Source organism: Oryx dammah, unplaced genomic scaffold (genome assembly GCF_014754425.2).
Source record: "Oryx dammah isolate SB20612 unplaced genomic scaffold, SCBI_Odam_1.1 HiC_scaffold_7, whole genome shotgun sequence".
Taxonomy (NCBI): domain Eukaryota; kingdom Metazoa; phylum Chordata; class Mammalia; order Artiodactyla; family Bovidae; genus Oryx; species Oryx dammah.
Genome location: NW_024070191.1, coordinates 35,589,480 through 35,614,175, shown reverse-complemented (window position 1 = coordinate 35,614,175; position 24,696 = coordinate 35,589,480). Strand labels below are relative to the sequence as shown.

At 40.4% G+C, this 24,696-nt stretch overlaps 1 protein-coding gene and 1 non-coding gene across 2 annotated transcripts in view; one reads left to right on the top strand and one right to left on the bottom strand.

The window, feature by feature from the left end:
- The first annotated feature begins 940 nt into the window (after positions 1–940).
- Positions 941–24,696, top strand: part of KAT6A (lysine acetyltransferase 6A) — a 101,451-nt gene continuing 77,695 nt past the window's right edge. Inside the window, exon 1 of the mRNA XM_040242996.1 lies at positions 941–1,854. Within this exon, the coding sequence (XP_040098930.1) occupies positions 1,255–1,854 (600 nt within the window). The 5' untranslated portion in view covers positions 941–1,254. The remainder of the gene's footprint in view (positions 1,855–24,696) is intronic.
- LOC120865912 lies at positions 13,890–13,993 on the bottom strand. Its single transcript, XR_005721556.1, has one exon. It is a non-coding gene; the product is annotated as a U6 spliceosomal RNA (small nuclear RNA).

The following is a 24,696-nucleotide window of genomic DNA, read 5'->3' as shown; positions in this document are numbered from 1 at the left end:
TTGTGTGTCTTTTTTTTTCATTAATGTTCACTTCAGGACAACAGTCTTGAATCATGAGATCTTCTCTTTAGTCTACACACAGGCAGTATATTTCAGCCCTCTGAACTGTACATTTGATATGTAAATAAGTGTACGTTTGAACCTAGGAATTTCCAGGCCATGCTCATTTCTAGTTTCTCTATCTGTAGATTGGTTGCGAACATTTTGACAGTTGTTGGACTCTCTCCAATATATTGAATGTTACTAGGAGAAGCTATCACAGCATGTGATTCTTAAAATCTGAATGAAACTGGCTTATTTTAAAATTCTTCAAACACTTTTCACACTTGACTATTTTCATTGTTATTTTGTTTCCATTTGGAATGTATATAGTAATATTGTACTTAAAATATGAACTGTGCTGTGTGTAAATTTTGTTTCTTTTACTAGATGAAATAGCTAAAACATTTTCTCAGTGGTTTTTTGCCATTCTTATTGACTGCTTTCAGCCAGTCTAAATGTCTGGAATTTTGAAAGATGAAAGATTCACTCTTACTTTCATTGCAGGATTCTTTGTACTAATTCAGGTAACTTGTTGAAGTTCTGATTAGTTTGTTGGGGAAAGCTGTCAAGGAAGAGTTTCAGTTCATAGACAGGTGAGCAGAGATTGTGCAGAGCAGAATATCCAGCACCCTCCGGTTAGTTGTAGCCTGAGGTCATTTAGAGTGCATCTCATCTTGTTTCCTCATCATTCATCTTTTTTTCCTTTTCTTTGTTATCCCAATGATTTGCACACATGATTGTTTTGAACAGTAATAGAAACATGTTCACACTTTTACAGGTGCTCAGTGAACACTTGCTGTTGGAGTGCTTTAAAGGCTAGGATGCTTTTATAATAAGTTACAACTTATTTATAAAGTGGACCTTGATAGAAAACTGACTTTGTTTTAATTCTTTTTCAGGCATAAGATGCACATTTTTCTGCTGGGAATGAGATGTTCTTGAGTTTTTACACCTTTATGAAGAGACCCACATGTGGTGCTATTGAGAAGTTGGTTGGGAAGTTTGAAGACTTTTCAGATGACAGGTTTTCATTTCTAAAATAAAAGTGGGGCGGCCTCTGTTTCTTGAAAGGAGAAAGGACTGAGGCCAGGAAACTTGTATGCTATGGTTAACTGGTTCCCAGCCTCCGCGAATGGTATTTTCCGCGGTGTGAAACTTACGCAGCATCAGGATAAGGGATAGCGACTCTATGGATATACAGAATCCTTCACCATGGTAAAACTCGCCAACCCGCTGTACACGGAGTGGATTTTGGAGGCCATCAAAAAAGTGAAGAAGCAAAAACAGCGGCCTTCAGAAGAAAGGATATGCAATGCAGTGTCTTCATCCCATGGCTTGGATCGTAAAACTGTTTTAGAGCAACTGGAGTTGAGTGTCAAGGATGGAACAATTTTGAAGGTCTCAAATAAAGGACTCAATTCCTATAAAGATCCTGATAATCCTGGGCGAATAGCACTTCCTAAACCTCGAAACCATGGAAAATTGGATAATAAGCAAAATGTAGACTGGAATAAACTGATCAAGAGGGCAGTTGAGGGCTTGGCAGAGTCCGGCGGCTCAACTCTGAAAAGCATTGAACGTTTTTTGAAAGGTCAGAAGGATGTGTCTGCATTATTTGGAGGCGGTGCTGCCTCTGGCCTTCACCAGCAGTTACGATTGGCTATTAAACGCGCCGTTGGCCACGGCAGACTCCTTAAAGATGGACCTCTTTATCGGCTCAACACTAAAGCAGCCAATGTGGATGGGAAAGAGAGTTCTGAGTCTCTGTCCTCTTTACCTCCAGTGTCACTCCTTCCACATGAAAAGGATAAGGTAAGAGGGGCGTGCATATCAGTGTTCCCAGGACTGGGGATACAGCATGCCACAGAGCCACGTTTCTAGGATGTTCAATAGAGGTCACATTCGGCGTTCAGGGCCCTTTGTGGATAACCATTGCCTGGCTTTGATTGGTGAGATCTAGATGTGAGAACTCAATAGGTGTGACTGTTCTAATACTTTGACATATTTGATGCCTAAGATTTCAAAGTGTAGAGTATTGCTCCACCTAAAAGAACATAGTTAGAATTAAGCAACTTTAAAACTGTTCTGTAAAAGTTTTTATAATACCTTCCTGCTGAAGTTGCTGAGCAGCCAAATGCTGGAAACTCTAAGAACCTGTCTTCTTCCTTTCTTCATTTTCTTACTAGACAGGAATGAAACTGATTATCTTGACCAAAGCAGTGGCAAAGCAGATTTAGCAATTCTTATTTCTGCTGTTTGTATTCTAATTTTTGGTTATGTGTTATTTTTTTGCATGTGATGAAGTCCTAAACATTACTTATGACAGATGTAGCTGCATGGGTTGGAAGTACAGTAGTCCATGTCGCTAAAGCTCTGGGGAGTTGGGAGTCGGCACACATAGGCATCTTACTGTGCTGTGTTTTATGCTGTTATTTTGTATAACTGAAAGTATCTTCTTAACAGTTAACCTTGGCCCTTAAGTAGAAATTCAGGATGAGGAGAGTTGTTAGTAGCTCCTTTTCACATTGACCTGGTGTGAGAGCTGTGAGTTTATTTCAGGTGCTCAGAGTTGTAGTTCTGTGGGGGAGTGGTTGTACTTTAAGGCTGTTGCACACCTTAGCGAACGCCAGTAACATCATCTTTATTTTACTGAAGACTGTGGAGGCTATTTCTAGCATGTTAACATTCTAAAGTTAATAACATTGAATGTATTTAAAAATATTTGAGGTTTGACCTAGATTCTTGCAATTAATAACCCGCCAGTAGATTGTTGTTTAAATAGCAATTGAAAATGAGCAGTTTTTTTGGATCAAAGTTTTAGAGATCTATTTTAGGGTTCCGTTTTTCCTGTGGACTTTGAAATAGAAGCATTATCTTAACTGTTATTACCTTTAAAATGATTCTAATGGAGTCTTGAATTAATAGGCAGTCCCATTCATAACATGGTTCTGTACCATCGGAACGTTCATTAAGGGTGTATTGAAAATTCAAGGTGGACAAGGAACTGAAATACTTCATTCCGCAGTTCAGTGCTGTAAGGATTGTATGAACTGTTTCTTGATCCCATGGCTGAAGTTAAATGAAATAGAACAATTGATTTCAACAACTGTTATCAAATGATCTCTAGGTTTACTGCCTGGAAATGGGAAATACTTTATAGTTTAGAATGAAATCAGTGTCACATCTGTGAATTGGGTATTATAAATTCTTGTTAGAACTTCTGAGTACTTTAATTTCTCTCGCTTGAATTAGGTATTTTAATTTTTAAAAATGTTAGCCATACATAAAATGTCAGTTGTGTGTATCTTTTTTTAAAGGTAGTTGATATAATACAGTGTAGGATAAAACTGAGTCTTATCACCCTAAAGTTGTACTTTTGAAAGGGACTTTTGAAAACCATCTAGTCCAACAGTCCTTATTTTGCTGCTAGACCAGAGACCTTTGCATTAAAAAAACATTTAATCCAGTAGAGGTCTGCTGGTTTGCTTTGGTTAGAAATATCTTTTTGGCTACATAACTTATTTATTATACACTATTGTAAACCAGAGTAACTGACTGTGGAAAAATTGAGTTTTGTTGAGTAGATTTTTGTGTATTTGTACTGGTCTGATTGGGAAGCCAGTTTATGGTAGTTATCTACAAAGTTAGGGTTGATGAGATCTGTTATATATATTTTTTTAATAGGAGTCTTATTTTGAGGGGTTAAGTTTTCTGCGTGACTTTCCCCAAAGGTATGAAAAGCTCACATTGAAAATCATAGTGCAGTGAACTTCAGGGCAAGGAATTATTTCTCCTATGAACAGATAATGTTTCTTCCTTTTGTTGTATTTACTTTGTTCGTTTTTAAAAAACTGTCCAGTCAGTTCCCATTTGGAATTGATTGGTTGCTGTTATGAACCTAGGTGTTCTTTAAAAAATTATCCAGATTGTATTTGATAATACAAGTAATTATTAATTCAGCAGATAGTTACTGAGCGCCTGCTGGGGGCCGGGCGCTCTGCTTGCAGCTGCAGTGGCCGCACTGGTGTCTGCAGGGCGAGTGTACCTGCCCGTCCGCTCGGCTGTGGCTGAGAGATCGAGTGCAGGGACTGGAGTAGCCTGAGCAAGTTCCCCTTTATTTTTTTCTGTATCAGTTCTAACTTTTAATTTTTTATTTTTAATTATGATGTTAACCTTTGGAAGGAGCTATATGTTAACTTTTCAGCAACTGAGTGGTTTTTGCTTTGCTCTGAAAGTGAGATGGCTGTGTACAAAAAGTTTTGAGAGTTTTTGTGAAGATGCTTGAGCTAAAGTGTGTTTTCACACTGTTAAACAGGAGAAGCTGGAGATACTGTGATTGAAGAGTTGTACCCATGTTATAAGAGGAATTTCTGTGCTAACTTCAGGGTGTGGTAGTGGATGGTGAGTTTGTTTACCTTAATGATTTGTTTATGCTGTGCGCCAGGCATTACTTTACGGCCACACGTAAGTTAACTCATGTGATCCTCATACAGCTCGATGAGATAGGTGCTGTTATCTCACAGGTGAAGAAATCGAGGCATAAGAGCTTCAGTAACTTGTCCAAGTCTCAGAGGTGTTAGGTGACAGACAGGGTGAGGTGTTGGCCGTGGGCATCCTGGCTCCAGAGTCTTTGTCACAGAGATGCCTGCTGCCCCCTGAGAGTCATTCGGCGTCATGCCTGTCACTGCTCTTGGGCACAGCTGTGAGTGTTCTTGGTGTTAACTGCAAGGCACAGGGAAGAGGACATGTCCCGAGCTCCCCGTCACTGCTTGCATCCCTTTCTTCTCTTTCTGTTGTGGAATGGATTCTCAATTTGATTTCAAACCAGCAATAAGAATGGAGCAGAAATAAAGATTATGAATAATTTATTTTTGTATACCCGAGATCCATAACTAAAAAATAGTTTGGTCTGTGTGACTTTTTTTTTCCCTTAAAGTTATTTTTCTGTGTGTATTAATTTTCATTTCAGATGGCCCTGGAGTCTTCTGATTTGTAGTTTGGGGTCGGTTGCGTGGCTATAATAGAGTGCTCTAGTTTGGGACAGAATGTTGCTTTCCCTTGAATTATGGGCTATAGGTGGAGGTGGTGTGTGTAACTAGCTTAAATAAGAACTTCCGCTTGCAGATTTCCTTTTTTTTTTTTTTTGAAATAGACATTACTGTAAGAAAATTTGTTCATTTACTTTTATTTATTCAGTAAGTGTTTAGGTGCCTACCATGAACAATGCATTTATGATTTAGGTCCTGTTGGGGATTAAGGCAGACAGCATAGAAATGGGCAATAACTTTTTTTACACCATTGTTTTAGTTCACAAAATATAACTTTTAGTTTTTACAGTCGCTGTTTTTTGGTGTAACAATTAGGTGCTGTGAATCTCTTGAGAAAGAATACGATGTTTCCTGGGTGAGGCTAATTATTACCTGAGATTTGAATGGTCCATTAAAAGAATTACTTTGGACACTGAATCTTGGAAGGATCCATTTCCCTTTCAAGAATAATTTCCACCTTCATTTCAAATTTCTGAGTTCGTTTAACACACAGAACAGTGTTGACTATCTTTATCTTACGTTCCATATTACTAATCCAGAAAACTGCTCCTGTGGTGATCAGCCAGATGAGGAAACTGTTCATCTGTCAAGTGTTGTGAAACAGAATTATATTTTGCTGAAGCATCCCAGTTGGGAAGGGAAGAGAAGATACTGTCAACCAGTGTTATTGTTTAGGTCATTACCCAGCTGAGTGACTTGGAGCCAAAAGATTAAATGATAAATTGCTACCCTTCTAAGATAAGTTGTACTGAAATTCAGTAAACTCTTAGTAGAGTCCAAACTATTCTGTGTAACTGGAACTTGGCATTTTAAGTGCATAGCATAAATGAGGCTTTGACGGGAACTTTGATTTTTGATGTAGAGATTCTGATTAGAATGGAAATATATTTTCAAGTTAGGAGAGTTAGGAAAGAGAGTTTTGATTTAGCTATTTGGAAATGGCCTTAATCATAAAATTGTTTCACATTTTATGTGTTAGAATAGTGGATCTGATAAAATTGTTTATAAATGTAAGCTTGGTAATGTTTTCAGATATTTTGTTGCTATGATACTTTATAGTAATCGTCCATGCTGTTAAATTCAGGGGTGTGTTTACTGCTTGGCAGAATGCTTGTCTACTTAAAACATGCACACACATAGCAAGTACCAGAAAGCGAGACGCTGCAGAAAAGTTGAGATGACATAAATTAGTAGTAAAAAGTGAAGAAAGTTCTCAATTTAAAATCCTTATGAGAGCACTCAAGCAAGTGTATTTTATAGTATAATTATTGGGAAACTCTTTAAGATGCAAGTTTTAATTCTAATCCTGTGGGAGAAGGAATGGAGGATAATGACAACTGTATCAGTCTTTAAGTGAAGAAGGATTACTTTAGAGAAAATTATCCTAACCATATGTTGCTGACTTTTTTTTTTTCAAGTAATGGCAAGGATATAGCAGCATGAATAATGTAGATTTTGTGATGTCACCGAGTTTGCAACTGATTGATCTCAATAATTGTATTTTCTTACATTATAGATAATTACATTGTAATTACAGTATTGTACATTTCTTACATCATTGTTTATATCATTTTTTGATGACCCTTAAATGTGCAGGGTCCTGAGGAGAAGCTGGCAAGAAATAAAAATTTGTTTCTAACAAGTCATTGAGGTGGGTTAAATATAAATGTGTGTGCATGTATGTTAGTCGCTCAGTCGTGGACTCTTTGCGACCCAGTGGATTGTAGCCCACCAAGCTTCTCTGTCCATGAAATTCTACAGGCAAGAGTACTGGAGTGGGTTGTCATTCCTTTCTCCAGGGGATCTTCCCCACCCAGAGATCGAACGCAGGTCTCCTGCATTGAAGGCAGATTCTTTACCATCTGAGCCGCCAAGAAAGCCTTAAATATAAATTTGGTTAATATAAATTGACTTTGTCTCAGCAGACTTGTTCTTATTTAAAAACAAAATTAAAAATAACTCAGGCAGAGGTATGTTTGTGATATAGTATTTATTTAAATACAGTCAGTTGTACAGATATTTTTTGGTCTTCAAGTTGGCCTGTGAGCTCGTGTGCTTTGGTTGTTTTCAGTCCGTGATATACCCTGAGAGAAAGCTTGAGCCACTAAAACAACCTTTGATTTAGTCATTGCTGATCAAAACTTCTATACTCAGCCACTTGTTGAGTCATTAAGTCGTGTCAGACTCATTGCGACCTCATGGACTGTGGCCTGCCAGGGCCCTATGCCCATAGGATTTTCCAGGCAAGAATACTGCAGTGGGTTGCCATTTCCTTCTCCAGGGGATGTTGCTGGATCAGGGATTGAACCTGTGTCTCCTGCATTGCAGGCGGATTCTTTACCATTGAGGCGGGGTTGCTAGCACTTTGCTCTTTCTTGGGCTAGCTTCTTGTAAATTGATGAAATAAATGGAAGAAGTTAAGGAAGACATCAGACATTATAGCAGATTGCTTTGGGAGTAGAGACTTAGATGATCTAACCTCTTTCTTTGCCCTGTATCAGGAGGCCAAGGAACTGGAAGCAGTTGCTTATAGCAACTATTAATAGGTAACATTTGTTAAGGCCTGACCATGTCTTGGCCACTGCTGTGAGTGCTTCAGCGTGTACTTTCTTATTGAAGTCTCAGAAGAACTTTACATGGTTAAGTTTTATAGGCATAGTATATATAATAGCTATTTAATAATACAGATTTTCATTATGGCATCTCATAAAACACCAAATGGAAGATAAATGTATGCCAAATATATTATCTTTTTTCTTATTCTTCTGCCAGTCCTTTATTCAGTTCATCCAGACACTGTGGGCCAGCACTTTTTTACATTGTATCAATGTTAATACTATGAAGCAGATAGATAACAGAAACTGTGTAATGAGTCCGGAAAAAAAAAATTGTATTGTTCCAGGCTTCTTGCAGTTGTAAGACTCTCCTTCACAGATATTTTTTTCTCTTGCTGTTTAGAATACTGGTGAAAGTACAATTACACTGACCTGGTTCTTAGCTGTGTGAAAGGACTGAATCAGGCTGCCAAGTTTGCTGGTTAAAAAATTTTTTTTCTGGTGAACTGAGAAATGTTTTTTAAACTTATAATGATAATACTTTATATGCTCTGCTTTGAAACTTTTTAAAGAATCAAATAAATGTTACGTATGGGAATCAGCTGGCTGCTCAGGGGTGGAGTCAGCACACCCAGGGTCTGCAGCAGGTGAGTTAAACCTGTAGCGACTTCACCTTCTGCTTCTCCAGCTGGGGTAGGATTTGGACTCCTTCAGCTGCAGCTAGTGGAGAAGGAAATGGCAACCCACTCCAGTGTTCTTGCCTGGAGAATCCCAGGGACAGAGGAGCCTGGTGGGCTGCCGTCTATGGGGTCGCACAGAATCGGACACGACTGAAGCGACTTAGCAGCAGCTGCAGCTGGTTCCCAAGAAAATCTAGGTTGTTTCTTCTGGGTTTTTCTTTTGACAGGAATGTCAAAGTTCCCAACAGATGGCTTTCATCAGCACTTTACATAACTCTGTAAATTCAAGTCCAAAGAAATACTTTTGGCTTCATTAGGGAACAGGTGAAGAAACAGTTCATAGCATGGCACTATTTGGTTTAGGGTTGAAATTAAGCGTGGAGATTATAGGAGTGTAGCATTTAGATTTGGAGAATGCCGTTCTGGGTCAAAATAGTTTTTAACTGCTAGCAATTACAGAAAATGACCTGCTGTGAAAAAATAAGTTTGGCTATATAATGTTGAGTAAGTTGTATTTTTCAACTATGATATATTTTATATTATATATTTATTTATATTTTGTATGTTTTATATAAATTGTAATTAAATATGTTTTTATTAAAGTATATTATTTTTGTTTTGAATAATGCTTACAAAGTATGGATAAATTCTCAGGAAGAAAAAGAATACAGTCATCTGCATTTTGTAAAATTTGGAGCCAGTAGCCATCTTGGATAAGGATGATTATAATCTTATTTCACAAACAGAGAAGCTGAGGTCCAGAGAGGTTTATGAGTTTTGTTTAATGGCACACGGCAAGTTAAATCACATCTGGGTGATGTAATCAAGCCCTTCTCAGTTCTGTGCTTTTTTCATTATGCTGTAGTACTGCTTTATAGTTTTAAGAGAGGAAAGAGTATAAAATAACATGATTAGAAATCTCTTCTTTGATGGAAACCATAGGATGAACCCTGGTGTAGAGGATTTTGTTGGTTTTTGTAAACCACAGATCCATAAATCCGCTTGTCTCAGCATTTGAAGACTTTGGAAAGTTGAGCAGGTGTTTCGGTGGCGGGAGACTGACGAGGGATTAGAAAGTTTCCTTCTGTTTTAGCTAAATATTATGAGAACATGTTAAACTACCCTAAAACTGGGAGATAAAATACTCCTTGAGTTTCGAAAAAAATGTTCACTTGCAGTTAGGTCTGATTTTCAGAAAGTCATGGATGATAATTGAGTGACTTGGGTAGTTGGTTTGAACTTAAATTTAAGACTGAGATAGGGAGGGACAAGCCTGTCTATTATTAACAATTAATGAAGTGATTTTCATTAAAGGCATAAATATGGTTGGCCTAGGAGTGTATAGTCTTATGTACACATAGTATTTTGGTTCTGGATTTTGTAATTGTTGTTCAGTTGCTCTGTCTTAACTCTTTTGCAACTCCCATGGCCTGTAGCCTGCCAGGCTCCTCTGTCCTTGAGATTTGTTGGGCTCGAATACTGGAGTGGGTTGCCATCTCCTTCTCCAGCAGATCTTCCTAACCCAGAGATGGAACCTGTGTCTCCTGCATGGGCAGGTGGATTCTTTACCACTGAGCTCCCAGGGAAGCCCTGATTTTGTAGTACCAGGAAACAGACTTTACAGGAAAGGCAACAGACAACAGGTCATGTTTGTCTTTTTCGGTTTCTATGACCAACAGGTCATCTCTGCATTACTTTTACTTTGTTGTAAAACTTAGCAAATGGACTAGTGAGTGGCAAATAACAGTTACGATTGGGGACAGTTACTTATAAAATAATTAGGTAGAGTAATATGGCACTATTTGGTTTGGGTTGAAATTAAGCATGGAGACTATAGGAGCGTGTAGCATTTAATTTTGCAGTGGGTGCAAAGTGTTCTTGGAAAACTTTGAGAGGAGAAAGTGACTGCTGTAGAAAGACAATCAGGCAGCCTAAAAAAACTTGTTGTGTGTATGAAAGAAGGCAGCTGCTTCCTTTTTACCTTTTGTGCAGAAGAGGGGGTCCACGTGTGTGAGGTGGTTATCATGCTTGCCTTGTAGGCTGCCTTTCCTCCAGGGAGTAGGGGACTGCAGTTGCCCCAGAAGGCTGTTGTTCAGTGTTGGTTTTCAGTTCTCTCTGCTTAGTAGAATACAGGTTTGTCTTTTTTCTTCCTCATTGGCTGTAGTGAGGCACTTAACTCCTGACTTTTCTATAACCTGTAACAGAATTCTTGAAAACATTATTGCAGTGTGTGTGTGTGTGTGTGTGTGTAGTGTAGTGCTGTGCAGAATTCTTGAAAACATTATTGCAGTGTGTGTGTGTGTAGTGCTGTGCTTTAATAGTTTCCCAGCTTTTCTGTTCAGGACATCTTTAAATGTATGATGTACGGTTTAGATCCTCTTTCACCGTTTTCCAATTTTAGTTATTTCTTTTCTTCCCATGCTAGTCTGTTTTCCTTTAAACAGACATAAATAACATAACATAAATCCAAACACAATTCTAAAGTTCTGTTCTTTCTAAAGCAGTGGTTCTTAATACTAAATCCACTTTAGAATTACCTGAGGAGGCTTAAAAGAGAAACACCAGACCAGCTAGATTGGAGAAGGAAGTTGCAGCCCACTCCAATACTCTTGCCTGGAGAATCCCATGGACAGAGGAGCCTGGTGGGCTGCAGTGCATGGGGTTCCAGAGAGTCAGACACGAGCCAAGTGACTTACACACACACACGTGCACACACACACACACCAATTAAATTAGACTCCAGCAGTGGGGCCCAGATTTCAGTTTATTTGCTGACATCTCCCTGCACGTCTGATACGCAGTCATGGTTGAGAACCACTGCTCCAGTGCTTAGAACCAGCATGTCTTGGGGTGGGAACTGTCGGAGGGAGTTGAGGAGGAATGGGACGGGCGGGGAAGGAATTGCCTGTAATTGAAATTCAAATACAGGAAACACTCTCTTGAACGTCCTTTGAACTCTGGACAGTGTACCCCTGAATTTTGTTCTAGTCCCTGACTATAACTGCCCTGTGTTTCCACTGTTCTCTCTTTTCCCTCTTGCTGCACCTGCTCTTTCACCTCATGAAGGTCTCCCACGGGGTGTGTTCTTCAAGGAAGGTTCCCTATGTGATTCTGCTGTATCCCGCCATGAATGCTTTCCTTCTAATTGCTTGGCCTTATGGTTTATCATTGCAGTTACTTGCTTTACTCCTGCATCTCATTGGCAAACCCCAACCTTGAAATTACACCAGCTGTTCTCTCCCTATGGGCTTCCCAGGTGGCTCAGTGGTAAGGAATCTGCCTTGTCAGGCAGGAAACTTGCGTTCGATTCCTGGGTCAGGAAGATGCCCTGGAGGAAGAAATGGCAACCCACTCCAGTGTTCTTGCCTGGGGAGTCTCATGGACAGAGGAGCCTGGTGGGCTGCAGTCCACGGGGCCACAAAGAGTCAGACACGACTCCGAGACTACATGACCACTCCACCATCCTGTCCTTGCTCTTCTGTGGGACTCGATCATTTTGAAGAGAACTGTGCAAACTCACAGAGTGGTAGGGTGCCGCTTACAAGTTTCATCTCTGTCGTCTGCTTGGGACTGTATGTCTGTGTCTGCAGTCTTTCCCTCTGCAGGAGTTCAGTGTTCTCTCCAGCCCTCTGCTTCGTCTGCAACAGATACCCGTATGTACTCCTTTAGAGAGAATAGAATGTCTCCAGCCACGTGAGCTCATCCAGCTTTACCCTCCCACCCTACCCTAAATGCACGGGTGCTTGTGTTTACCCCTCTTCTGCCCATTTAGAAGACGTGAGGGGAGCGTCCAGAGGCAACGTATCTGTTTACGTGCAGAATGCTCTCTCTTGCCCAGGAGTCTTGTTCCATCTTTTCACTCCTTGCCATGTTACATGGGGACGTCTCTCCTGTCAAGTTAGAATAGAAACAAGCATCACTGCTCCAGATTCTCTCCATCTTCACCCTGTCTCCTTCCCTTCATCTTGAAACTTCTTGGGAAAAAGTCTAGAATTGTTCCAGATCTGTTGCAGTCTTGCCTTTGGCCCTAAGCACCATTTGAAACAGCTCTTGTGGACAGTTTTTGGTCTTGATCTTTCCTGACGTCTCAGCAGCACTCAGCACTTGTTGATTATTCTCTCTTCCCTTGCCCTCTGTGATAATTCTTTCCTGGGTCTTCGCCCACTCTGCTCATCTTTCTGGTGATTCATTTTCAGTTCACTGGCTTTCTGTCTTTTGCTTCTAGCTTACATTGTTGAATTTCCTAAGGTTCTGTTCTTTGTCTCCTTATTTTCACCTTCCTGAATTATCTCTAGACATACCTTCTCTGTACTGATGACTCTAAATTCATTTATTGTTCAGTTGCTAAGTTGTGTCAGACTTTCTGCAACCCCATGGACTGCAGCATGCCAGGCTTCCCTGTCCTTCACTGTCTTCCGGAGCTTGCTCAAACTCATGTCCATGGAGTTGGAGATGCCATGCAACCATCTCATCCTCTGTCGCCACCTTCTTCTACCCTCAGTCTTTCCCAGCATCAGGGTCTTTTCCAACGATTCGGCTCTTTACGTCAAGTGGCCAAAGTACTGGACCTTCAACTTCAGCATTAGTCCTTCCAATGAATATTCACGGTTGATTTTCTTTAGGAGTGACTGGTTTGATCTCTTTGCTGTCCACAGGACTCTCAGGAGTCTTCTCTAGCACCACAGTTCTTAAGCATCAGTTCTCAGTGCCAGTGATTCTATCTTTTCCCCTTCTATTTGCTGTGAAGTGGTGGGACTGGATGTCATGATCTTCGCTTTTTGAATGTGAGTTTTAAGCTGGCTTTTTTAGTCTCCTTTCAGCCTCACCAAGAGGCTTTTTAGTTCCTCTTCATTTTCTGCCATTAGGGTTCTATCATCTGCATATCTGAGGTGGTTGATATTTCTCCTGGCGATCTTGATTCCAGCTTGTGCTTCATCCAGCCCAGCATTTTGCATGCATATAAGTTAAATAAGCAGGGTGACAATGTACAACCTTGACGTACTCCTTTCCCCATTTTGAACCAGTCCATCGTTCCATGTCTGGTTGTGACTGTTGCTTCTTGGCCTGCATACAGGTTTCTCAGGAGACAAGTAAGGTAGTCTGGTATTTCCATCTCTTTAAGAATTTTTCACCATTTGTTGTGATCCACACAGTCAGAGGCTTTAGTGTAGTCATTGAAACAGAAGTAGATATTTTTCTGGAATTATCTTTCTTTTTCTATGATGCAAGAGATGTTGGCAGTTTGAACTCTGGTTCCTCTGTCTTTTCTAAATCAAACTTGTATATCTGGAAGTTCTCGGTTCACATTCTGTTGAAGCCCAGCTTGGAGGACTTTGAGCGTTACCTTGCTTACATGTGAAATGAGCACAGTTGTACAGTAGTTTGAACATTCTTTGGCATCGACTGTAGCCCACCCGGCTCCTCTGTCCATGGGATTCTCCAGGCAAGAACACTGGAGTGGGTAGTCATTGCCTTCTCCAGGGGGTCTTCCCAACCCAGGGATCGAACGCAGGTCTCCTGCCTTGCAGGCAGCTTGTTTACCATCTGAACTACCAGGGAGGCCCCCAAATACGGAATGCTTCGTGAATTTGGGTGCCGTCCTCGAGTGAGGGTCTTGCTAACCTTCTCTGTATCATTCCAGTTGTAGTGTATGTGCCGTTGAAGAGACCAGTCTGTAAATTCATATCTTAACCCAGACCGCTCTTTTGGTCTCTGGACTTAGGGATCACTGTCTTGTGTAGAGTCTTATCTCAGTTGATCACCCTACTCAGCTTGCTCTTTTGATCTCATGCTTTGTGAGTGGCGTTGCCCTTGACTCTGATTCCTAGCGGGATGGAACTCTAGTGCCGCCTTCTGCACTCACATGCCTCTCTTTGGGATTCAGCTCTAGTCCATCCCCAGCCTTTGCGCCTTTACTTCTGGAACGTCTCTTTCAGGGAGCTGCTGCTTCATTCCAGCCACCCCTCTTGGTGTGCGTCCTCACCATCACTCTCCTGACTGAGTCAGTTGAGAACAGAGGCTCAAGAACCAGAGCGTCTGGGTTTGCATCTCCTGTTGGTACTGCTTGCTTTATCCCCTCGAATAATTTGCTTAATTTTTCTTTGCCACATTTCTTTCTATAGAATGGGGATAATACAGTGCCTGTCTTGTAATGAAGCTCTGAAAATATGATGAGTTAATAGAGTGTACATCAGTGTTGTCTAATAGAGCTTTGTACGATGACGGCTGTCCTCAAAGCAGTTGTCACTCGCCACATGGCTCTTGAGCCTATGAGATGTGGCTGGTTGACTGTAGAACTGAAGTTTACATTTTCTATACTTGTAATTTAATTGAAATAGCCCCCTATGACTAGTAGCTGCAGCCCTGAGCTGCACATGCCTCGTGCTGTATAAATGTTACCTGTTAGCCTCTTTCTAAAACTCTGCTGAAGGTCCTCAGTGCCAGATTCCGTGGCGTGCAGAGTATGTATGACCTTGACCCCCTCTTTACCTCCCGTGTTGCTCCAGTGCCCTCGGTACTGCTCGATGTGGCGCTGCTTGGAGTGTGGTCTCAGGGCCGGAAGGAGCAGTGATGTCCCTGGAAAACCTGTTGGAGGCGCAGAATCTTGGGCCATTCTCACGCCTGCTGAATCACGCACGGGGGGTGGGGCACAGCCGTGTGTAGGTTAATAAGCCCCCAGTTGATTCTGAGGCGTGCGTGCTAGGGCTTGAGGACCGCTGCGCGTTCCCGGCCACCTGGCGTTCTGCGGGTCCACCGTGTTTTCTCCTCCTCTGGTTTTCTCCCGTCTCGGTTCCTTTTTCTCCTCTTCACCACTCAGCTCTTACTTAACTTTGAAGACTTAGCCTCGGCATAGCCTAGACGCATTCTCTGTTCCTGTCACTTGTCTTGCCTCCAGGCTGACTTAGCCGGTCGGTTCTCCAGGAGGGGCTTCTCCCTTCCCCACTCCCTCCTCCAGGCCCGCGATGTGCTGGCCACACCTCCTCATAGCCCGCTTGCATCATATGGACAGTGGACTGAGGGCTGGTGGTCCGTCTCTGTGCCCCATCCATCTCGCACAGTGTCTGGTGCCTTGCACGTGTTTCTGGAGCATCTTCCAGGTGCCAGCACGCTGGTCAGGTCCTGAGTGACGGAGATAGAGCCCTGGCATTCACACTCCAGTGGTCGGGCTGCGGCGGACTGAAGCAGGACTGAAGCAGTGTGCCGGAAAGGCAGAGGGGGTGGGGAGGGTAAGGGAAGCCTTCTCAGAGGAAGTCACGTGTGAGCAGTTAGAAAGTGGGGAAGCAAGTGGGTGGGGTGGGAAAGAGAGTGGTTCCTGCAGAAGGAACAGCATGTACAGAGGCCTAGAAGCAAAACATTGTAGGCCCACAATAAACGTTTAATTGAATACGAATTTAAAAAAAAGCAAGTCACATGTCTAACTTTTGAAGTGCTATGCTCTCCCCAGCAAACTTTAGTTAGCACTTTATAAGGTGCTTTTATATTTGATATCATGCTTTCTTTGAGCTGATGTTTAGAGGGTGACCTCCAAGCCAGCAGAATACATTTCTTTTTTCTTTCTTCCTTCCTTTTTGCCTTTTATATGGTAGAAGAAAAAATTTATCTGAAGCATTCTTCTACAGAGTGAGGGACACATCAGTGCTAGCAGAGGTAAACACATTCCTTTTATTGCATAAGAATAAGCCAAGATTTTAAGCAAGCAGCTTCAAATTAAGGGCACTGACGAAGCATGTCTGGAGGAAGGCTGAAAGGTGGCCAGCATGACCATCGCAGCTGTGGGCGCTCCTGTAGCCCCACTGTGTACTGGCCCTTTTTACCCTTGTTGCTGCCTCCCAGGCTTCTTGTTGTTCTCATTAACACCCCCCCCCCCACCAGTTTTAAGGGCATCAGTCCTTGGTGCTATGTAAGTTCCCTTTTTGTAGCTGTTGAATGCCTGCTTTTGTCTGTATGAGACTTTATATGTGTGCTTTTTAGTAAAAAAAAACCTCATCTTTTACTTTACAAGTAGTTTGGCTCCATCAACTACTAATTTTGGAGAAAGAAAAAAAACACACAGTTTTGTTTCTGATAACTTCAGCGATGCAGACAACTCCTAACATTAGCCTAGAAAGCTAGAGAAAGGAAAAGAGAAAGTTTTCCCCCAAAACTTTATATGGGTGGTAATAACATGCTCTGGTGTTCCACAGATTGAAATGGGCTTTGCTTTCATACATATTTTCTTTTCACATAGTATTTGTAGCAAGGTAAGCAGTCCAGGTCTATGGTGACCAGGTTTTGCTTACTCAGAATTGTGTGGTTAGTTAAGGGAATAAGTAGAACTAGAACCAGATTTCTCTCTCTCTCTCTTTTTTTGGTGGTATCTTTGGTTTGGGTATCAGGGAGATGGTGGCCTCATAGAATGAGTTTAGAAGTTTTCCTTCCTCTGCAATTTTTTGGAACAGTTTAAGAAGGATAGGTGTTAACTCTTCTCTAAATGATTGATAAAATTCGCCCGTGAAGCTGTCAGGCCCTGGACTTTTGTTTGTTGGGAGGTTTTAAATCATGGTTTCAATTTCAGTGCTTGTGATTGGTCTATTTCTTCCTGAACCAGGTCTCTTTCAAGCCCAGTACTCTTTCAGCCACATTAGGCTGCCTCTTGTTCATGAAAATGATAGTGTTTTTTTTTTTTTAAAAAAGGGTGCTTCTTTAGCATTTTTAGTTACATACATCTGTTAAACCACGCATCAAGTCAGACACATTATTAATCCGTATAACCAGGTCTTGACATCTTGCTAGATGCTCAGAAAATGCTTGTTGAGTGGAAACTGCCAGGTTTAAACTGGAAAGGGGAATAACAGAAATAAGGTTGTTGGTTTTTTTTGGTCTTCTTTTTTTAAGTATTAAGTCTCCTAGTGAACTTAGAAGCTGAAACTATTTATCCTCTTAAAATATATAGATTGAAGGGAGAGACAGTTTCTGATGTTTTCTGCAAATCCTTGACACCTCAGCTGAAAAGTACCTTCTGCTGCTTCCTTCAGGGTAATATTTGTTCTGTTACCCATGTAGTGTTTTTAAAAGTTTGAGAAATTGTCTTTCCCCAATAGGTAATACATTCACTAGTACGTAAAATTTTTAAAAGTACAAAAGAGGAGTATTCCATGAGACAGTCTCCTAACTCCAGTTCCCTAGCGGACCAGTTCTCTTCCTGGGTAGCTGTCAGTAAGTTTTGTTTCATTTTTACCTTCTGAAGAGATCTGTGTGTATGTAAGCAGTCACTCTCTATATGCGTTTTTCCCTTTGTTCCGCCCCTCCACAGTTGATAGTGTATCTTAACATTCTGTTCTGCACCCTCCTTTTTTTCCCCTCCCTGCTTAATGACATAGCTGAAGTGTATTCCATATCAATACGTAAAGTTTGGTGGTATTCCCTTGTGTGGGTGTGCTCTAATTCATATAACTAGTCCCATGCTGATAGACAATTGTTTCCAGTTTTTTTTTTTTTGTGACTGCAAATAGTACTCAATTAAATTACCTCCTTTGTATGTTTTACTAACAAATTCCTAGAAGTGGAATGATTGGGCAGAGTGTGTCTTTTCTTCGTAATTTTGATATTTCTAAGTTTCTCCCCGTGGAGATCCACCCACTGTGTGTCTGAAAATCCTTGTTTCCCTACACCTTTTGGAGTAGTTTTTTCAAACCTTTTGGTCTTTGGCAGTCTGATAAATGCATAGTTGTTACCATTTTTGACTCTGTTCTTTCGCTCTCGTTGGAGTTTGCTGTTCTAGCCTAGTGCCCAGACAGCCTCTGATCACCTCTGATCCACCTCTGAACCTTTCTGCCTGATTACTTGAAAATACGCAGTTTTTAGAGGTCGTTGTAAATCTTCTTTTAACTGGTGCCTTAAAAAATATATAGGTCTTTTGCTGAATTTCTCTTGTAAGCAATGACTTATACCGATAGATTTCTGTCGAGTAGAATGAGCCCCCTTTGCCTACGATAGAAATCTTAGCCTGTCGCTTTACTGCTTCTGGCAAGGAATAGATGATTTAGTATGACCTTGTTCGTCAATCTTTTTAAGTGCTTATATTTGAAAACACATAATTTTGAATAAATATTGTATGCTAGGTAATACATTTAGGTCATACCAACCTTTTAAGGAAGGTTGTCTCTTTTATAGAGGAAACAAAGGCTCATAGAGGTTGAGTGATTTGCCCAAGGTTGTATAGCTTTAGTACATATGTGCCAGAGTGTGGAGGCTAGTGGAGTGGTCAAAAGAAAAAAACACTATGAATTCAGAGTTGAGAGAAACTGAAACAATGGTAAACTGGTAACAGTGGTTTAAAGTGCTTCCTAAATTATCATATTAATAACTCTGATTAGCTTAGGGCTTATATTTAAGAGCATATATCTTGACCTCATCGATTACTTATTGTTTGATTTTTAAATTACTTTACCCTCCATGAGCTTCAGTTCCTTTCCTGCAGAAGAGAAGTAACCGCCTTATGCATCCAGCAACTGCCTATTAAAGATTGTTTCAAGCTTGAGCAAGTCGTGGCTCAAGTAGTTCCTTTCTTTTGTTTTTTTTGCCTTCACTTAAAAAAAAATAAGCAGCAGGAAACAGTGCTGATTTCCCTCTCCTTTCTCCAGAAAATACCAGAACAAAACCAAACAAATTGATTAACCCACAAAATACTGCCATCATATTTTAAAGGCTGAAGTTTTCATGAACACATACCCACTTTTAACAGGACATAGAAGCAGACATCTAGATAGATTAAAAAACATATTTCACATATCTATAATCCTTTTAAGTTAGGGTGGATATTCTCTGGTCATATTCTTGTAGAAATAGGGACAATATATGACAATCCCTCCTTTGGCTTTGTTTTTAAGTAACAGTATTTCTCTCTTCTCTAGTAAAAATAATAACCAAAAAAACCAACAACCCTCGCCACCCCCACCTCCCGAGTACCCCCTTTGTTAAAGTTGTCAAAATAAGTCTGTATTTTGTATCTTGAAGTTCAAGAGTAGAGTAAGGATGAAGCCTTAGAGCTGTTTTTCATCATGCAAAGCAATCTGGCCCATATTGAAAATCAAACCAAGAACTTTAATATAATTAAGCACCATGTTGTATAGCACTGCTTCTCAGATTTTCATCTGGAGATCTTGTTAAAATGCAGTTTCAGGTCTTTGCCTGAGATTTTGCATTTCTAACAAGCTCAACAATTCCACTGCTGCACAGAACACCCTTTGAGCAGCAAGTTTCTGTAGGACTGAATTTCTCCTTTACTCTTGACTGATTGTCCTAAGTCATATGCTTAATTTCAGATACTTAGCAGATTGCCCCTGAATGTCTGTGTCCCAGGCACTGTGCTAGGACTGGGATTGTAATGAGAATGCTAGGGAGACACTGCTGTCAGTCAAGGGAAAGCCACGGAAATAAAAAGTCAAGTAGTGAAGTTGTGATGGACATGTCCAGGGAACTCTGAAAAAAATCTAAGTCAAAAGCTACTTTTTAAACAGGTTTATGGAGATCCTGAAACTGGGTTCTCTGATACGTTGTCATGTAAGTTCTCAATAGATGTAAAGTAAAACTGATTGAATTGATAGTCTAAAACAGATGTTGGCAAACTTTTTTTGTGTGAAGGGCCAGATAGTAAATATTTTGGTCTATCTGACCACTGTGTGGTCTCTGACCCAACTACCCAACTCTGAGCAAAGCAGCCACACGTATCTTCTTGGAAGGCTTTGCCTACAGAACCGCTGGCGGGCTGGATGTGGTCTGGAGGCCACAGTGTGCCCACCCTGGTTATTACACCTCGTATATTACACTCAGTTGTAAGTTGTGTGGAAAATAACTTAAAATAAGAATGATTTATTTAAAAAATGCGCTCTCTTGGAACATGTTCATTTACCCAGTGATACCCCTGAGAATGGACCATGCATGTAATTGTCATTTGTCCTGTGTATCATCGGGAAAAGACCGCTAAAGAATTATAGTTAATACTCTTATTGAAGAGCAGCTCAAATGCCTGTTTCATCCTTTTCTTATATGGAGAAAGAAGCTATGACAGGTAAGAGGGGTTAGGGAGTTTCAGTACAGCTATGTAATGAGACATTTCCATAATTTACTTTTTCTGGCCAGTATTGAAAAACACATAATTTCTGGATCAAAAGAGAATGACGTTGTTGGGTACTCAGATCAGTTATTATCATTTAAGGTGATGAATAGAATTTAGGCTCTGGAGTTTGCTTTCTGGTCTCGCCACTTAACTAGTTGTGATCTTGAGCAAAGAATTTATAAACTCTTTGCCCCTCGATTTCTTGGTAGGATCATGACCCTGAACACAGTTTTGGGGATGATAAGAAATGCTATTTGATAGAACTGGTAAACAGTAGGCCCTCAGTAGATGTTACTTTCCCTCCCTTCTGATCTGCTTGAAAAATTAAGAAAAAAATGTCTCTGTCACATAAGAATGTTGAAATTTTCTTGGAGGTAAAAAAAAGTGATGGAGGAGCATACTCAAAGTAACGTGCAGACAAATGTAAGGCCTCTTAATAGAGAAGTAAATAGGTAAGAATTATTTAACTCTGGAACTGAAGTCTTAGAAATTCTTTCAATTTGAATTCCTATTTTTACAGACAAGAAGAGATTGCATGACTTCCCCTAAGTATCTCTGTTGTCTTTGTAAATAGGTAAAGGAGACTAACATTCATCCATTAACCAGATGTTTCTGGCTCTTGGTTAGGAACTTATCTCTAAGCTAAATTCATCTTGTTTCATTTTAAACACTTAATAGCTTTCTTTGCTTATTTTTGAACCGTTGGTAAATGTTGACTCAAATAATTTTGTCTTCAGCAGAGATGAAGAGTAACTATAGTCCTGACTATAAATTAAATAATCTTGATTTATTTAATGTTGCCACTAGGAACAAATTTTTAATGACATATTTGTAGTTCTTTTAGCTTGTTTTTTTTTGCAGACCTAAAAATTTACAATAGTATTAGTCCTTTTTAATTGCATCAGTAGAAGGGCATACTGACAAACCAAAAAATGATACATTGTGTGTGTGTGTGTATAAATTACTATTTAATGGCTTAACTCAGTTCTTTTCTGTCTTGGGTTATTGTAGTTGTCTTTCAGCTGGCTTTCCTTCATTTATCCAATAAGTAGTAATGATACCTGGCATGATAAATGCTGCGAATTGAGCAGTGAACCAAATGGGTACAAACCCCTGCCCTCATGGAGCTTGTATTACCTGGCAGACTTCAGTCTATCCTTCTGAAGCTCACATCTATATTGTCTGATTATCCTCTCTAAAATGTCTCGTCTTCCGTTGTTTAGAACCTTCAACCCTGTTGGATTTCTGTTACTATGTGGATAAAATTCAAGCTCCTTAGCCTTTTTGCAGCTTTATCTGTTGACATGCTGTTCTTGACCCACAGTCTTTCAACATATCACAGTTCCTTGTAAGCACCACGTTCTCTGGCCTTTCAGTTTTTATATGTATTTATTTCTGTTTGGAATGTCATTCTTTTAGACATTCCTCCAGACAAAAGCCAAAATAGCTAATAAACCTCCTTGAATGACCCGCTACCATTACTGGTTTGGTGAGAGGACTTTCTTCCTGTATGACTGTAGCAAATACATTCTCATGGTATGTTAGGCATGCTGGGTTTCTCCCTAGATTATGATAGTCTGTTTAGCTTCATCTCCTACTGGAATTAAAAGCAAATTGGTCTTTATTTTTCCGTGTCTGTCAGGGGGCCTGGCTGGTAGTTTGAAATAATCCTTTGAACAGTGAATGAAATGCATTAACTTCTATCTCAGTACTATCAAGATATCTAGAGAGTGTTGGGGGTTCATGCAATAAATCTTTGAATTTGTGGCGTGCTTACTATGTGCCAGGCAGTAGATAAGTACCTGACCTGCTCTCAGATGAGTCTATGATAAGACTTTTAACAGCTTTCTCACTTTTGCAACAAGTTATCTTTTTTTTTTCTCATTACCCGCCTTCCCCCCCCCACCACAGATGTCATGAATAGTACAGATGAATCAATAGTCTGTACTCTCAAGTGTCCAGTGCTGATGGTATCTTACATACAACAGTGTTTTAAGCCACTGAATAGAGACTGATGAAACTGGGGGGATCCACAAACCATCTTAAGGTCATATGAGGAAGGAATGTGAGTCCTGGTTTATCAGGAAGCCTTCTGTGGCACCTGCTGGCGAGGTGAAGAAAGCGTCTACATCCAAACTGGGAGGAGCGGGTACTAGCTTGGAAGAAGGTTTTGGAGACCACAGTGAGAGAGTCTTTAAGAATTACTGCAGCACTGACACCTGGATGGATCAAGGAGTGATACTGTAAACAAACAAAAACCACCAATAAAAAATGAGCACCGACAGCTCAGAACAGGAGAGTGTTCCAGGAGAGGTGAACTGAATTCAGGAAAGGTGTAAGACACTTAATTTTGCTTACATTTTTCTTTCTTGTTTGCACAAGATTAATATATGATAAAATATATCTAAGAACACTTAACAATATGTTCACATTAACAATTTAGGTAATAAGAATTTGGAAAGAACTGGAGTGGGGGGATTGGACACATAGATGTGTACGAAGCACTAGTGCTTTTTGCACCCCTCAGAGATCCAAAGTTATTTGGATAGTTTAGTACAATACAAAATATATTTTAAACAACTGTGCTCATTATATTATTGCATTTATTATCTTTAAAAAATGTGAAGACTTCTAAATGGTTTCTTCCCCCGATTAAGAACAGAATTTTGACCTTTAAATGTTACCGTTGGAGAAAAATTTCTGTTCCCCTACCTCTCACCTTTGTAATAGAGCTATCTACTTGTATATCTCAAGTTTCACCAGTATCCCTCCTTTTTTAAAAAAATAATAGACTAGTCTCTTTCATATTGCAGTTCTCTTCGACTCTTATTTTACACCTTGGCTTTTGTGTTTGTAACTGTTGGTCTCTGAAGTTGTTTTACATTTATAGGGATGTTAAAAGTGTTTCATATCCTCATGCTGGTGTTTTCAGCTCATGGATATGCATGTGTAAATCTACGGTTTTGGAAAGGATTGTTAAAGTATAAGGTGTGTGTATATTTGTTATGAGGAAAAGATTTAATTAATCTTTGATGAGCCTTGGTGTTAATTTTTATTGCTCCGTTTTCACACTGATTTTAAAACAGTAAGCAGAAGAGGGTTGTGTTTTCCAAATTGCTTCCTTGGTGTACCGGTTACTGAGTTTGTGATCCGAGAACAGAGGAATCGCTGTCGCAGTGAGTTTAGGAACAGTGCATATTCGTAGTTCACATAAGCACATTAAAGGCATTGTGGGATCCCCACCTTTTCACTCTGCTTAAATAAGCCTGTTTGTGTAAGGGAAGGCACCTTCCCACCTCTTACTGCCCTTGAGATCTGTTTAGGAACCACAGCGATTATACTTTTTCTGGGGCTCTAATATGCTTGCAGATCCTGGCCTTTTGGTTGGTAGTGGCAGGTAGAGTCTTTGCTCTTGCCTGCTTTTGCAGTAAAAATGTCTGTGGGAGTTATTAATATTTAAAGGGGGAAAAAGGAGCCAGTCATTGTCAATCAGAAAAACCTGTGGCTAGGGCATCTGTTTATGTCCATGAGCAGACGTCTCTGCTATCTCTTAGTTCTTAAATGAACATCAGACTTGTTGGCTGTTTGGATTATTGGAGCAGGAATAAATTGATGTTCAGTTCAGTTTTTCATGGCATTGGAAGGGACAAAAAATGTTTAAAACAAAATTTTGATTAAATCAAAGTGCCTTTTTTTTTAAAAAGAAAAACTTCTAAATGAAGAACAATATTCTTAAACATAAGTGTTTAGCTCAGCCTTTTTAATCACCTGTTTTTCTGTTCAGAAGATAGACTAATGCATATTCTAGGAATTGAAATGTCCCCAGAAAGCTTACAGGAAGTTGTGAACTGGCATTGCAGGCTTCCTTAGATGTCCTCATTTGTAAGCACCTTGAAGAGAAAGTGTCCATCTTTCTATCGCTCACAGGCAAATTACTTGTTTTATGTGAGGCAGTAATTCGTGTCCTCATTTACGGCAGGAAGGGCTTTGTGTTCAGTTGTCAAGTGCCGCCTGTGTGTCTCAACACTGTCGATCGCCTGGGATAGCTGTTCAGTGCGATTGCGGTATCCGGAAGGTTGTTTGTGCAGTTGCCTCCTGATTCATCTGCCCTCCTCGCTTCCCAGCTCCGTTCCCCCGGCTCGCTCAGGCTGAAGGGGTCTGGCTGTGAACTGCAGTACTGCTTACTCTAGCACAGGACTGCTGGCTTGAGTCAGGGCTCGAGTACAGAAGGGGCACAGACGTGGCCCTGACCTCATTGGACAGATCGTTTGTGG